Source organism: Pseudochaenichthys georgianus, chromosome 1 (genome assembly GCF_902827115.2).
Source record: "Pseudochaenichthys georgianus chromosome 1, fPseGeo1.2, whole genome shotgun sequence".
NCBI classification, from domain to species: domain Eukaryota; kingdom Metazoa; phylum Chordata; class Actinopteri; order Perciformes; family Channichthyidae; genus Pseudochaenichthys; species Pseudochaenichthys georgianus.
This window is the reverse complement of record NC_047503.1, coordinates 3890983-3903109: the sequence shown is the minus strand read 5'-3', so window position 1 is coordinate 3903109 and position 12127 is coordinate 3890983. Positions and strand designations below refer to the sequence as shown.

Genomic DNA, 12127 nt, shown 5'->3' with positions numbered 1-12127 from the left:
GAGAACCACTGCTGTAGTGCATTTCAATGTTCTTCCCCAACAGGAGTCCGTACATGGGATGTCAAATCAGGTAAATTATTGTGGTCGAATATCACACATTTGTCTGGGCTTTCAATTATGTAAAGCATCTACACCTTCGATCTCAGAAAAATCGCTTACATAAAAACCAAAGAATACATTTCAGGCAGTACGTCTGACATTATAGCCTATTTATATTTATTTCAAAATGTAATGAATGATGTAATAATCCTTCAAGGGATCCCCTTTAAATACAAATGTACCAGTAACCTCTATGTTAATTGTAACTGCAAAGCGATACAGTTTTATTGCCTTTTTGTATCCTGAGAAGAGATACTCCCATATGTAATCTGTTTCTCCCCAAGCCTGCATAATTGTCATGTTCACATAATAAAGTTACAATAGACAATCTGAATGACGAACATGATATTAACCAACAAGCACCGAAAACACCTGTGAGGGGAGGAAGGAGGACTGCTTGATAGTATTGGTGCAATGGCGCCCCCTAACGGTGCATACAAGGAACATTACAATATTAACTACTTTGCAGACAGATATTATTCATAGAAAATACAATTGAACAGAATGAGAATGTTTTACATAACGTGTAATGTGTCAGGGACTCAGGGTTGCCATGGAGCCTGATCTGTTGAGTTTCATAGATCACGTTAGGTCTATTAGAAATGAAGTTTGAATAAAAACACTAAAACAAGTTCAACAGAGACCAGCTGGTGCTACGGACCTCACTTTATCTGTTCTGGTGAGTAACCTATTCTGTCAAATGTATACATTTTATTTCAGTAAAAAACCGTTTGAACGGTTTTCTCTGAATGTTTGGCATCAGTTAAGTATTTTGGAATGTCAGTTTGTTTAGTTTCAGCCAACAGCCAGGCTGAGCTCTTTTTAACTTGTTGGTGAGTAAGCTTTAGTTAATATGTCAGTTTGTTGTAAATGTAATCTGAATGTTTATTATTAAATGATCTAAATATGATTTCAGAATTGTGCTTACGCTAATATCTGTTTATTTACTTTTAGCTAACAACCAGACTGAGCTCTTTTTAACTTGTTGGTGATAGCTTTAGTTAATATGTCAGTTTGTTATAAATGTAATCTGAATGTTTATTATTAAATTATCTAAATATGATTTCAGAATTGTGCTTACGCTAATATCTGTTTATTTACTTTTAGCTAACAACCAGACTGTAGGAAGATGGAGACTAACGTTCCTGAACAAGGGTTCGGAAACGGCCGGGGCCTAGTGAAGAAATGCCGGGATGCCGTGCTTCAAAACAGCTATCTGGCTGCAGTTATCTCGGCTGTGGTCCTGGGTAGTTGATAAGAAACTACATAGCTATTTTACCAACTTTATTTTGTTTGGAAATCGAAGTAGCGTTAGCTAGTAATGCTATATAACGGTTAACGTCTATGTAGACACGGCACGTGCCGTTCAGGGGCAGAGACTGTGCACTGGAAAAATGCTGCCCGTAAATCAAGTTAAATTATAATAAAAATAAGGTGTTTTCACTTCCACTCTTTAACCTGCCAATATGGCAAGTGAACATTTGCTTGGGAAGATTTGTTGAACAATTATTTAGAACTATATTTGCCCAGGATCAGGAAATGATTGGAAACGTTTTCGATGTTCTTGTGTTAGTGTTTCCAATAAAACTGTTTATTAAAATCAAGTAAGATTCATTTCTTGAAACAAGATGATCCATCTTTTACAAATACCACAGCAGCTTAAAAAAATGGTTTCATCTTCTTAAGTCTTATAGCAAGTGTAAAGACATATTATGACTAGATATTAGAACAGTTTTACTTGGCAAGATTTTAGTTCTTACAGTGTGTTACACATTTAAAGCTTTAGAAGTGGCTTTTTACTGAAATTAGAAACAAACCTTAAATGAAATAAAATAACAAATGTAAAAGATATTAAAAGCATATTTGAATGACAACATCAGTAAGATAAATCAAACTGTATAAAACACTGAGGAAATTGTTCTTTCCCCAAGGATTCCATTGCATAATCAAGTCATAACAATAACCTGTTACCAAGGCAACCACACCATCCTGTAACTAAATGAATCTGTAAAATAAATATAGTGAAGTAAAAAGTAAAACATTTGCTTCCAAATGTAGTAGAGTAGCAAATGGTCTCTCCAGGTTAAATCTAATTCCAGTAGACAATTTAAATCATTACAGAGCTGTTAAAAGAGTTGCCATGGTAATAATAACCCCATGTCAAATGTCTACCACCCATTTAGTTTAACAAGAGACACTTTAATATTTAACTTTTAAGGTCATGGCATTCTGCCTGATAGTATGACATTAGTACAGTTTATGAAGATACATCAGAAGTCATTATTAGCAGTTATGAATGAAGAACATGTAATCCATTTTGACATAGTCATTGACATACTGAGATGAACAGATTAGAATGATTATATATATATTTTAGTGGTTTTACACATTTTACAGAATGTAATTTAATTTAAAAAAGTTCTATTGTTGCCGTTCCACTTTTAATGGTTTTTCTTGCATACAGCAACATTTCTTGTTCAAGTGATTGACAATGTGTCAGATAGATAAATCCAGCGGACAGTCCAACAGCATTAGAACTGCAAAGTTGAATAGATATATTCGTTAGTTGTTGATTATTAAAATAATCGATTGTCAATTTTAGTATTTTTTTTAAGAGAACAAATTGAACTTCTATGATTCCAGCTTCCTCACTGTGAATATGTACCGTGTGTCTTAACCACCCTATGACAATAAATCCAACATCTTCAGTTGTGGAGAAAACAAAACTGTTGGGGAGATAATCTTGGGCATTTTCAGGATGTTATGGACAATACAACTAATTCTTCAAGATAGTAATTGACAATAAAAAAAGTTACTTGTTGCAGACCTAGACGTCAATGCAACGCACTTGATTTTAAGAAATGTATAAAAAATGACCCAGTCTAAATGTGTTCCAGCCATAAAATGAGCCAACGCCAAAACATACAAATTCAATACAGTCAATATAAACATGGAAACAAAGATCAAGAAATAGGAATTCTATAATCATGTGACCTTTTTTAATTACATATAATTATTCAAGAGCTACATTTAACCTGACTTTAACATAAGGTTGTAATGGTAATGGAGCTTTGTTGAAGAATTGAAAGTGCTCTACAAATTTCCCCCAAATGATTATGGATGGCTGAAGTGGTGAAAAGATGTATTATTGTATTACTAAATCGCAGTTCCCAGCTATTTAAAGCTTTTCTTTGCAACATTTCTAAAAAAATTCTCCGAAAATTGTCTCACAGGTATAACTGCGGGCTTGTTTCTCAAGTTCTACATCCACATCTCGGAGCACGACAAGCAGTAAATCGGCTTCCCGGGAGAAATCCTCATGCAGATGGTTCAGCTGATGACCGTGCCTCTCCTTCTGACCAATCTGATAACAGGTAAGCCACAGCAGTATTTCTCACACTGTTAGCTCATCAAATAAGGTGAACAATTGTGTGCATTCACAATTTAAAAATGTTGGAAAAGTAATTGATTGCTATTTTTAAGACTACACCCATATTACACAATAATACACCCCTATACCACGTTAACCCAATATTACACCCACATTACACTGTTATTCGACCACACCATGTAGCAGCAAAGTTACACCCATTTCTCACCATAATTACACTGTTATTACACCCCTATTATAATATTATTACACCCATGATTAATTTAATTGAAATTAAACACATTTATACACCCCTTTTACACCCATGTTAGACCATTATACATCTGTATTACATCCAGATTATACCCATGTTATACTGTTATTACACCGCTGTTTTATTAAACAGATACTACAGCCATGTAACACCAATATTACACCCATATAAGACTGTAATAATTACACTGTTATCACACCCATTTTACACATGGACGCAACCTCTCAAACGACTGTATCCCACATGATACAAAACACATGTCAGGGTTCAAAGGAACATACTGCTCCTATAACCTTAATACCCTTCATTAAGGAGAGCGTAACTCGTGATGAAGAGCTCCAGTGCCACAAGTCACAATTACAGCAGCATGGTAAATGCTAGAACTAACACAAGTAGATTAATGTTGCCGATAAACCTACTTATTAATGTTAACCTAAAGTTTGCTAAAATCAGCCAACTTAAGCTACTGGTTAGATCAGACCAACCTTTAATGGATTGATCAATGGTGCATTTTTATTGCTCTGGAATTCTACTTTTTACTTGTCTGAGTAAAACATTATTATAACCTCCCCTTAAAATGTCAGAATTGTTGTTTAATGTTCAACAATCTTGATAGAAATACATCCTGCTTCTTTGATCTTTTGCAGAGGCTTATTCGTGTTTTGAAAGCTACAACATACAGTAGGCTTGTACTGCCCCTTTTCTCCTTCTTGCCATTCATTGGCACTGAGCCACCTTTATGACACGCGATCGCCTCCAAAATGACCTGAACGATTTCTGTGTTAGAAAGTAGTTCAGAATAAAATGGTCTACTGTGTTACTCTGCGGATTGTTCAGATTAAATGTACAATTGTTTCACGAAGAATGAGGTTCTGTTCTATTCTGGTAAAAAACGTGTTATCATGTCCATATCTGACCTTCCATTAAAGAAGTAGATATCCATTCATCCCATATGTTAGAATGAGAGGTGAATGAGGCTTTACTCCATTACAGGGATTCAGTTGGGTGTGGGGTGAGCCCTCAAGCTTTCCCAATACATATTCAAACCCCTCATTCGTACACCCGTTATCCTCTTTAAAGGATCTGACCCAGAACTTCACCTATTTCATGAATTTCCTTATGCATGTACAGTTAAATCCTGTCATCTGTTTACGCTGTGGTATTTTTATAACACATATTATATTATTATTATCATTTCCAAAGAAGAACTGTCATTTTTATGGAAAATCGGCCAGTTTTTAGACTCTAATACAGAGATGTGCTGCTTTTCTCGCTTCATATCATAGTAAAGTGAATAAGTGTGGGATTGACACGGACAAAACTAAACTTTTAAAGACATCACCTTTGACTTTGATAAATATTTCACTTTTCTATGGCATTTTATAGATTAATCAATTGAGAACATATTCAGATGAATCCATTTTCAAAATAGTCTTTAGTTGCAGATTCAACACGTCATGCACATAATATTTAAAATAAAATATATAAGTTGTTGCCCAGAAGAAGAATTATAGCACTGATTAGTTGTGTATCATAGTTGGAGGTTATTGCTTTTGTATCAGATCATAGAGGGATTAGAATGTTCATAAAGTTTGAACATTCCTGAAATGGACTTTCCAAGTTTAGCATTTAAAACAAGCCGTGATTATGTGAATAATACAATGTTTGACATGTCTAACACCAATGGTTTCTATTTAGAGATGTCATACTTTATGTGTCTCTATCTTCCTCACAGAGGTTTTAAATATCACTCCTGAACTGGAGTTGTTCATGACTTTAGCGTCCTGTTGCTCATGTTGTTGTTTCTTCCAGGTGCTTCTGGTTTTAAGGCTCACAGAGTAATCGCTGGACGTGCAGCAGCATACTTCCTCTCAACCACTCTCATGTCTTTGTCCATCGGTAAGAGCAAGACTTTGGCTTCTTTTTATTCACATTTGCTGCACATGGCATTTGAAGTTTTCCTTTGCTTTTCACTTGAGCGTGTAAATATGCAATTTAGAACTCACTCTGACCGTTGTAATACAGCTATATTAACAAGGTTACATATTGACTTATTTCCAGGTTTGGGAAGGTTACTTAAAAATGTAATTTGTTACAATTACTAGTTACCTGTAAAATTGTAATCAGAAGCCTAATCTGAGTATAAAATACAAAGGTAGTGTAGCCTGAAGCTTCTATTGGCTAGAGCTCCAACACATTGTACATGATAGGCTAAGGGGCGGGACATCTCTGAGTGGTTGACTAATCACAAGCGAGCCGGCCAGCTATCCAATCAGAGCAGACTGGGCTCTGGTTTCAGACAGAGGGTGAAAAGAGGTGCTGCAGCACATTAAAGCATGGAGACTGTTAGAGTAGAGGCAACACATAGGAATGTGAACATTAGCATAGCAAGGCCCCTTTAAAGCTGCTGGTGCTCTTTCTCACATGAACGGGGTGTTTTGGATTCTCACGCTCCACCATGGATTCTGTGTTGCAGGGATATTTCTGGTGATGATGTTCGAACCAGGGTCTTCTCCTTCTGTTGAAGGAGAAGACCCTGAAGACATTGAGCCCTTCTTCAATATTGACTCCTTGATGGACATCATAAGGTGAGAAGAACATTTCTGCTTTCCCTGCATATTCAGTTCAGCAAGGCTTTTAAGTCAGAAACAGCTAAAACATTTAGAGAACTCAAATCCATTCATCGTCTCCTTTAGTATTTAGTATTTCAGGTGTTCTTCAGTGCAGATCATGTGCAGCGAACTGGCCGTTATAGCAACACAAACAACTGACAGGGCGATGGAGGGGGTTTGAATCACCCTGAAACCTTGTTTTTCCTTTCTTCTAATTGTTCTCTTTTTCATTTCTTTACTGGGGACAGCTTTGCCGCCATCATTCCAAAGTTCCATGTTCTCTGCTCATTTAAAAATGTATATATAAAAAGTATTCCATAGGCTTTTCCAATGGAGGAGACACCTGCCTTTAAATGGACTGTTCTCCTTTCTGCGGATTGATACGACTCCACTTGTCCCTTGACTTGTCTGCTATCAAAAAGAGCAGACTGCTGGATGCCCAAATCAGATTCCAGTATTCAACTAAGTCATTTAATACAGAAGTGTTGCATAATGTCCTTGACTAAGACACAATTCCTTGGTTGTTTCACCATTTCCAAACATACTGATGGTGTGACTTGTCTTTTGTTCACAGGAACATGGCGCCTAAATGCCTGATTCAGGCTAGCTTCAGACAGGTATGCTTCAATTAGGACAAACTGCTCATTTGTATTATTAATGTTGCTAAAACTTTATTTATCTTTTGTAGTACGAGACTGATAGGTTGGAATATGAAATTGAATCGGATGAGTTCAATTCTAGCGTGGATACGGTAAAAAAATTCTGTTGAAGATTGTTTTTTGAAGTTTACATGAAAGACGTTGATGTTTGATTCATGACCATTTTGCTATGTTTCTCTTTGTTACAGAATATGACAGAAATACGACTGTTGGTCAAATATGTCGATGGAACCAACATTTTGGGCCTGATTGTGTGGGCTTTAATATTCCGCGTAATCTTCAACAGGATTGGAAAAGATGGGAAAGTCCTTGTAGATGTCTTTCAAGCCCTCAACGAGGCCACAAAATTAATTGTCGACATGACACTGAGGTAAGCTCGTACAACAAACCTTATGAAACAAGAAATACAGTTAAATTCCACTTCCTTTTCTGCTCACAGTTTTAGTGAACTTTTACCTGTTACTTTTGCTTTTAGACCGTTTTTCAGGTTTTGGCGTCCAACGATATGAATCCATTATTATGTCGATTTATCATTTTCTTCAATGACAAAAACATAGCTGATTTCTTTTGAACTAATATCTACATCTGTCATTGTTATCTTTCAGCTTCTTGCCAGTTGGAGTGCTGTTCTTGACCACAAGCTATGTTATTGAGTATGATAACGTGACAACTATCTTTCAAATTGGAAAGTTCATGGCACTGGTTATTATTGGGTATGTTCCACCTTTTTTGGTAAAAAGTAGTAGCCTTGCGTTAAATAATATATCAATCAGGTATTTAATTGACCCTCACTTGTAGCCTTAACGAGTCATCAAGCTACAGTAAGCTAAAGCAACACATTTGTTAATTGTATCCACCAAAATCTACTGGTTATACGTAACCAGACCAAAACACACATGAGCAGCAGAAGGCAGCCATGCTCGCTCACTTCCTGAGACCCTGGGATTGCTGTTACAGTCTTGTCGTTTTAATACTCTTGCCCGGCAGCTGCATTGTGTAGACAAACTGTGTCAGCAATTATATCAGATGATTCCATATGAATTGTGCATTCATTGTGTGTTTCAGGCACATCATTCACTCAACAATAGTTTTGCCTCTGACCTATTTCCTGTGTACGAGATGTAACCCCTATGACGTCATCAAGGAGGTTGTTCCCGCTTTAAAGCAGGCACTGGTCAGCTCGTCAAGGTGAGACGATGTACCACAGAGCTGACATTTCAACATTCATCATTAGATGTGCATATATGTTCACTAACGAAGCATGCATTGTGTGTTTCCCAGCGTGAACACACTACCACTCACTGCTCAATGTTGTGAGAGCCGACTCATGATCCACAAAAGTGTCACTCAGTACATGCTGCCCATCGGGACCAACATCAACATGGATGGAACTGCCCTCTATGAGGTGGCCGCAGCCATCTTCATTACCCAGATCAACCACATCCACCTGAAGATCGGCCAGTTGATCGCTATTACGTAAGCCACTCAAAACCAGACCATCATCACCAGTTAAGAAGTGATAATATTTAGTGTGCAGGACATTGGAGTAAGAAGGAGCCTTGACAGGGTGCTTGGAATAAACCCTCAAGGGGCTTATTAGTGCCAATGCATTCGCACTAAACATTCGCTCTCTCTCTCTCTCTCTCTCTCTCTCTCTCTCTCTCTCTCTCTCTCTCTCTCTCTCTCTCTCTCTCTCTCTCTCTCTCTCTCCTGTTTGCTGAATTGTATCCCGCTTTTATCCAAAGCGACTTACATACTCAATACTGTGGGCAATCCCCACGGGAGCACTTTGGGGTGACGTGTCTCAGGGACACAACGACATGCTGACTGCAGTGGGGTTTGAACCTGTGACCCCCTGTACCCAACGCACAACCCACTGCGTCACACGCCTCCCTGTATTACACGGCTTCTTACTAAATAAATCCATACTTTGATCCAAAATATTGCTTTCAACAGGTCATCAATTAAAAAATGATTGTATTGTTTCCGCTAAATAAATATAGTCCATTATGCTGCATTTCCAGCCGTCACAAATCCAAGATTCAAGTGTCGTGCTTTCCACAAATATGAAATGATTGGTGTTTTGGAAAGAAGGAAGATGTATGTGCGTTACATTGACTTCTTTCTGCGGATCGATATCACCGCACATGGTCCCTTGATCAGAGCAACGGTCTGCTATCAACAAAGAGTAGACTGCTGAATGTCAAAATGCACCAATCAGAATGCAGTGTCCAACTGAGCATTTTTATAATATTGGTTAAAAGTGTACAAGATGAGACACTTAAAAGGAATAGACTTGGTAAAGTTCTATGTGTCTGTTTGATCTGCAGGTTGACATCAGGAGTGTGCAGCATAGGATCCTCAGGGATCCCGGCTACTGGAGGAATGACCACGATGTTTGTTCTGATGGCCGTTGGTTTACCTGCCAAGGAAGCCACCATTCTGGCTCCTGTAAGTTTAACACAAGTCATGGAGAAATGACTGGAGCTGCCTTTTCTGTTTCTTGACTGGTGCACCAGTTACAAGTACAAGTCATGCAATTAATATCTTGCTTAAGAAGAAGTACAAAAGTATGGGCATTCAAATATACTTGAATAACAAAAAGTAAAAGTACTTATTGGGCGATGTAGCTCAATTCAGAGCTACATCGCTTAAATATTGGATTGTGATTATTGATTCACTTGTTTGTCACAGCTAGTAAACGTGGAGCTTATTTTAATTACTGTATATACTACTACTGAATATCTTAACCTTAAGATAATATATAATATCTATATAATTATATATTTTACTTTATTTATATTTCTTATTAGCGAATAATCAGAATCTGTAAAGTAACTAGTAATATATTTTGTTAGATAAATGCAGCAGAATAAAAGTACAATATTGGCTTATAAAATAAGTAAAGTACAAATACCCCAAAATCAAGTACATACTTGAGTAAATGTACTTCAACACATTATACCACTGGTTTTCTTGAAATGTTTATGCATGTTTTGTTTTGTTGTCCGAGCAAATTTGTCCTGACCGCTTTTAAACAGTCAATGGTCAGTTAAGATATTACATTACATTACATTGCATTTAGCTGACGCTTTTATCCAAAGCGACTTACAATAAGTGCATTCGACCAGGAAGACACAACCTTAAAGAAAACAGAACCATATAAGTACATCAGGTTTCATAGAGCCAAGTATTTCAAGTGCTACTCAACTGGCTATAGATAAGCCAGTCCTTTATTAGTATATAAGTGCTCTGTTAGCAGATATGTTATGTATCTCTTTTATGCTTTATGCGGAATGGTTCGCTAACCAGCTAACATTCTTTTGTCCTTTTGGTCGGCCAGCTGAAGTGCAAATGGATCAAAGAAACAAAAATAAATCAGAACATCTGCTCAACTTTCATGGTCTGTTGGTGTCTTTCAGAGACCGCTGCAACAGTGTTGTCAACGTCTTGGGAAACTGTATTGGCGTGGCAATCGTTCACGAGGTGTCAAAAGGACAACTGGGAGAAATGGACCAAGGACCGTCAATGCCAAGGTACACATCTATCTCGTCTTATTTGTTGGGTTTTGCCTTTACATTTGCAGAAAAGGTGAAGTAAAGACTTCCTTTAGTCTCGTGGCAGAGAGGAGCAGCAGGTTAAAAACCAAAGTATATCTTTTATTCTGCTGACCTCTTTGTGCTTTGCATGGCTAGGGTGCAGATCGTCGATGATGAGGAACTCAGCCTGGATCAGGTCCTGGCTGAGTTCAGCCCAGAGGAGCACTGCCAGGACGAGGAAGACATGTTCAGCGCTCTGGAATATCAGGAGGGCTAAGATGACAACTACACTTGAGAAAGTTCACAAAAATCCCATTAAGTTGTTGTCATGATTATTTAGTACACATTTATTTCATTTTGTCTTGGTGTAGTAGTTATGTATATGGCACAGTTGTTAGTTTATTGAGTAGAAGGTTTTTAAAACTGTATCAAGTTACTGTAGTTATTGCACTAAATATATTGAATGTAATTAATGTAACAGATTAATGTATTGAATTGTATCGATGTATTTGAATTGAACTGGATCTATTTCAGTATTTATTGGTGAATAAAAACTAAAGAAGCTGCAGTCATGTATTTTAATACCTAAAAAACATAATCACCATATTCATTGATATTAACAAATTATATTTAGATAGCATTCACAAACATAAATACTGTCTTTATATATAATTTAAGTAAAATCTTATGTGGCTTATTCATGAGTCATATCGAATATTGCTCTAAAATGTGTTGTGGTTCTAGTCATAAATGAATATGAATGTTAAAAAGTGCATTTAAAAATAAAAACATGTTTAAATTGCATTTTTACACATTAGCATCATAAAGTGTTTCCATCATTTCTTTGCAGCTGTGCTGTAATGGTCTGCTAAACACGAACACACACACACCAACACACAAGGAAATGCCTTTATTGCTACAAAATAATATTTACAGCTTAGGTAGTGTTGAATTATTCAACAGGTTGGACATTTAGAAAAGTTCAAAACAAAGTGTGTAAAGAAGCTGGGAGTGGAATGGAACAGATCACTAATCACACACACAAAGCAGCGCCATCAGACACTGGCATGTCTGATTCATTTACTGTACTGGGGACTCATTACAACAAATACCTTCGTCTGAGGATCAGACAAACCATTAAGACTACTGACCACATCATCTGCCAACAAGAAGATACACTGGTGAAGTTCTGTTTCATGTCGGTATATATAATGTGCTTTCTTCTGTAATTGTTCAGTGAAAACATATTGAAGTTATGAGTGGTTTATCAGTAAAAACAGGGCTGAAAGAAAAAGGTTGTTAGTCATATCATAATATAATAATATCAATTCAAGAAACATGTTTATTAGGAATGTTTGATTTTGGTGCCCCTACACCACGTTCTGCTGCCATGGCACTGCACCCTCCTCATTCAGATAGGAGCAGAAGGTCTCCCGCAGTTGGATGGATCGGCGTGTGGCGTTGTTTGAGCCCATCCTCGGTGCATCACACAGGGTTGGAGCTTCATCACTCGACTCTGCGACGGCAGGTGTGCGTGAATTCCTTCCTATCGTCTTCCTGCGCAGGAAGTTGTG

General features: G+C 37.2%; 1 protein-coding gene and 1 pseudogene across 3 annotated transcripts; both read left to right on the top strand.

Moving 5' to 3' along the window:
- Positions 1-12127, top strand: part of LOC117455513 (dual specificity testis-specific protein kinase 2-like) — an 83944-nt pseudogene that overhangs the window by 28406 nt on the left and 43411 nt on the right.
- LOC117455529 (excitatory amino acid transporter 3-like) lies at positions 674-11357 on the top strand. Of its 3 annotated transcripts, none has more exons than XM_034095065.2 (15): positions 674-778; positions 884-932; positions 1207-1346; positions 3333-3473; positions 5556-5642; positions 6220-6331; positions 6930-6972; positions 7044-7106; positions 7203-7384; positions 7620-7727; positions 8080-8202; positions 8296-8490; positions 9345-9465; positions 10437-10550; positions 10710-11357. In XM_034095065.2, exons 4-15 carry the CDS (start codon positions 3419-3421, stop codon positions 10725-10727), a joined length of 1221 nt encoding a protein of 406 aa, XP_033950956.1. In that variant the 5' UTR covers positions 674-778; positions 884-932; positions 1207-1346; positions 3333-3418; the 3' UTR covers positions 10728-11357. The 3 variants fall into 3 exon arrangements, with proteins under 3 accessions (XP_033950956.1, XP_033950965.1, XP_033950973.1); XM_034095082.2 differs by having other exon boundaries at positions 698-778; positions 893-932; XM_034095074.2 differs by lacking the exon at positions 884-932 and having other exon boundaries at positions 677-778.